Source organism: Crinia signifera, chromosome 7, assembly GCF_055691185.1.
Source record: "Crinia signifera chromosome 7, ASM5569118v1, whole genome shotgun sequence".
Lineage (NCBI taxonomy): Eukaryota > Metazoa > Chordata > Amphibia > Anura > Myobatrachidae > Crinia > Crinia signifera.
The window spans coordinates 116815342-116818995 of NC_139223.1; the positions used below are offsets into that span (position 1 = coordinate 116815342).

Below are 3654 nucleotides of genomic sequence, written 5' to 3' on the forward strand. Positions count from 1 at the left end.
ATCATTAATTACCACACTGAGGAACCTTCACCATACTCACCCTTGTTCATACCTGTAGGGATAATAGGGACTTGATTACCGACTGTTCTACCGGATGTAGTAGGGTGATTACCTGTAATTGAAATAAGGCGCTTTGTCATGTAAAGTATAGAAGTGTTAAGAAAAACATAGTTAAGATTGTTACTAAAAAACATGGTTATCGTATAACATCTATGTTAAGGTGTATGGGCATATATAGTACCGGAGGATATAAGTAATTGGTATACTTCTGGCCATATTAATAGGAGTAAGGTACATACCGAAGCCCGGTCCAGTTCAATATTTCTGAGTATTGTGAGTGTTAGAGTACTAGTTCTTTAGTGATAGAAAATATTGTTATTACTCAACTGTATTGTGTAAGGTACACTGTTGTATGCATTACCTACCTATGTGTAAATAAATTGTTTAAATGGTAAATCCCACTGACCATTATTCCGGGTGATTCCCCAAGCTCACCCCGATAGTCGTCAACGACTATATATATACATAAGTGATTGGTGGGCGGTACCACTGACCTTGCTTGGGGTGGAGGCACTACCTAACAAGATTGCGGAAAACAGCGTTACATCTGGAGGCACTGCTGAGATCCATCGAACCAACATGGAACATCTAACTTCCCAAGAACTCCAGGAGTGGATGCAGCTCCATGGATTATTTGTGGACTGTAGTTTTGCTATGGTGGGAAAGTTTGACAACCTGTCTGACGAAGAAATTCTGGAAGAAGTTGATAGATTGTATGGAGTACGTCGACCCAAATTGGTCGATAAAAAATCCAGAGTTGGCGAAGGAGAGGTGTGGGCAGTATTGATTACTAACCTTAACAAATTGGATTCTACGTTAATACCAGCTCAGATTATAACCTCCCAGTCACCCACACAACGGTGGAAGATTATCTGGCCGGAATGTGCGGGAGAGGAACAGAGAGAGATACAACTGGAAAGTTATGCTACCCATGCTGGAGATGGAGGAAGGGACAAGGACTCCCATACTAGTCCGCACTTAGATACTGATGCAACTCGGGAAACAGATCAAGACCCGTCGGTGGATAGAGTTATGGACCGAGTAGTCAGTCAGATGGAAAGGTGGCATTATGAGGGAGGATATAGGCGGTTACGCATATTTTCGGGATTGGTACCAGTTCCAACGGGAGAAGAAAATTATGAGGCATGGAGGGAAACTGCTACCCAGCATTCAGAAGAATGGCGATGCCCGGAGCATATAAAAAAACAACGCATCGTAGAGAGCCTTAGAGGGCCGGCCATGGGCATTATACAAGCTACCAGGAGGAGTAATAGTAATGCTACACTCAAAGATTATTTTGATGCCCTAGACTACTCCTTCGGAACGTTAGAGGATGTAGGAGATTTATTATCTAGACTTAATCACACATACCAAGAACCAAGTGAGACTCTTACTAATTTCATCTATCGTCTAAATAAGATTCTGTATAAATTACTAGACAAAGGAGGAATTCAGGGGGCAGAAATGGATGAGAAAAGACTGAAGTACGTGTTGCGGGGAGCTTTGACATCCAACCCAGTGGCTCAACGACTTAGGTGTACTATCTCCAAAGACAAGGCCCCGACTCTGAGTGAGCTAATAAAAGAAGTGAAATTGGAAGAAGTGCAAATTGAAAACAGAGAAAAGACTCTCAAACGAGTCAAGGTGGTAATTCCAGCTACTGAAGTACCTTTAGCCTCTGACCGGTTATATAAGCTTATGGAAGACCAAACGAAGAAATTAGATCAAATAATAGCCCTTCAGACTCCAGCTGCGCCTGGGATGACTGAAGCCCCTATGAATCGTGGAAGAGGATATAACCGAAGATCGGATGATAGAGGAAACTATACTTGTTATAGTTGTGGTCAACTGGGCCATCGTAGTTTCGAATGCCCCCAACGGGGAAGATATAGCCGACGAATGACTAATCCCGACTCCCGGGATTCTACACAGTCGGGAAACGTACAAGGGACGCCGATGACCCCCGCATCGACTCCCCACTCATAGATGTAACTTCAATGGGGAACACCCAGTGGTCTAATTTAATACACCCTGGTCTAGTTGGGGACGCCCCAATGGCTCCAGCGCTAATAAATGGACAGTATTGTAGAGTGTTATTGGACAGTGGGTCACAAGTCTCAATAATTTTTGAGGGATGGTACAATCATCATTTGTCAGACGTACCTTTGAACCCTATAGATGGACTAGTGATATGGGGATTGAGTCATCAAAAATACCCCTACTTGGGATATGTGACCACTCACATTCAGTTTATGGACAATACTGCAGAGTATCAAAACCCTGTGCCTTTTTTAGCCCTTGTATGTCCTGATCCTCCCTCCGGACAAGATGTTGTTTCTGTAATTGTGGGGACTAATTCACATTTATTCAAAACATTGTCTAAGTGGTGCCAAGACCAAGATAACATCATATCACATTCGTCTGACCACGAGGCAAAATCTCTCAATTTCTTTGCGTCTCCCAAGGATATGGCCCCCTCCAGAACTGATGCGGTTGACCCTTCCGCCTTCAACCATCGAATATTGGCATGTTTCAATGGCAGCGATATCTCATATGACGATCGTGAACAACTCATCCGGGACATGAAAGTAATTGAATCAGTATATTCATTAAGCGATTGGGATTTAGGAACGGCCACCGGGGTGGAACACCGAATACGAATGACTGATGATACCCCATTTCGTGAAAGGTCAAGAAGATTGGCTCCGGCAGACTTCGACGATGTGCGCCTTCATTTAAAATTTCTCCTTGAAAATCAAGTAATAGCTGAATCCCAAAGTCCTTATGCATCTCCAATTGTGGTTGCACGGAAAAAGAACGGAGATATAAGACTGTGTATAGACTATCGAACTCTTAATAATAGAACTCTGGATGATCAGTACACAGTACCGAAAGTAGAAGAAGCGCTGGACTGCCTTCAGGGGAGCCAATGGTTTTCCGTGCTTGACCTACGGTCAGGATACTATCAAATACCCATGCATCCGGATGATTGTGCCAAGACAGCCTTTATTTGTCCGATCGGATTTTTTGAATTTCTTAAAATGCCACAAGGTATAAAGGGGGCCCCAGCCACTTTTCAACGGACGATGGAAAAAGTAAAAGGGGATATGTGCTATCGTGAAGTACTTGTATACCTCGATGATGTCATAGTGTTCGGGAAGACCTTAGAAGAACACAATCGTCGATTAATGAAAGTACTGAAAAGATTACATCAAAAGGGATTGAAGCTGTCCATTGACAAGTGTAAACTGTGCCAGACCACCGTCAAATATCTGGGCCATGTAGTCAGCAGGGAGGGAGTATCCACTGACCCTGATAAGATCGCGGCCGTGAAGGAATGGCCTAAACCCACAACATTGAAAGAGTTACGTTCATTCTTGGGATTCAGTGGTTACTACAGGCGCTTTGTCCATCAATATTCTCAAATTGCTCGACCACTCACCGAACTTACCAAAGGGTATCCTCCGGTAGGGGCACCTCGGCAGGACCTGGGAAAGTATTATAAGCCACAAGAAGAGTTTGGCGAACGTTGGACAGCGGAGTGTGACAGCTCGTTTCAACAATTAAAGCATCAGTTGACGCACTCCCCCGTAT

The 3654-nt window shown here is 43.8% G+C and overlaps 1 protein-coding gene across 1 annotated transcript; it reads left to right on the forward strand.

The window, feature by feature from the left end:
• The first annotated feature begins 639 nt into the window (after positions 1-639).
• LOC146021224 (paraneoplastic antigen Ma2-like) lies at positions 640-2046 on the forward strand. Its single transcript, XM_083155018.1, has one exon. It carries the CDS (start codon positions 640-642, stop codon positions 2044-2046), a length of 1407 nt encoding a protein of 468 aa, XP_083011144.1.
• The last annotated feature ends 1608 nt before the right edge of the window (positions 2047-3654 follow it).

Excerpts from the sequence above, each read along its gene's own strand:
- LOC146021224 (XM_083155018.1), top strand. The coding sequence starts at position 640 with ATGGAACATCTAACTTCCCAAGAACTCCAGGAGTGGATGCAGCTCCAT.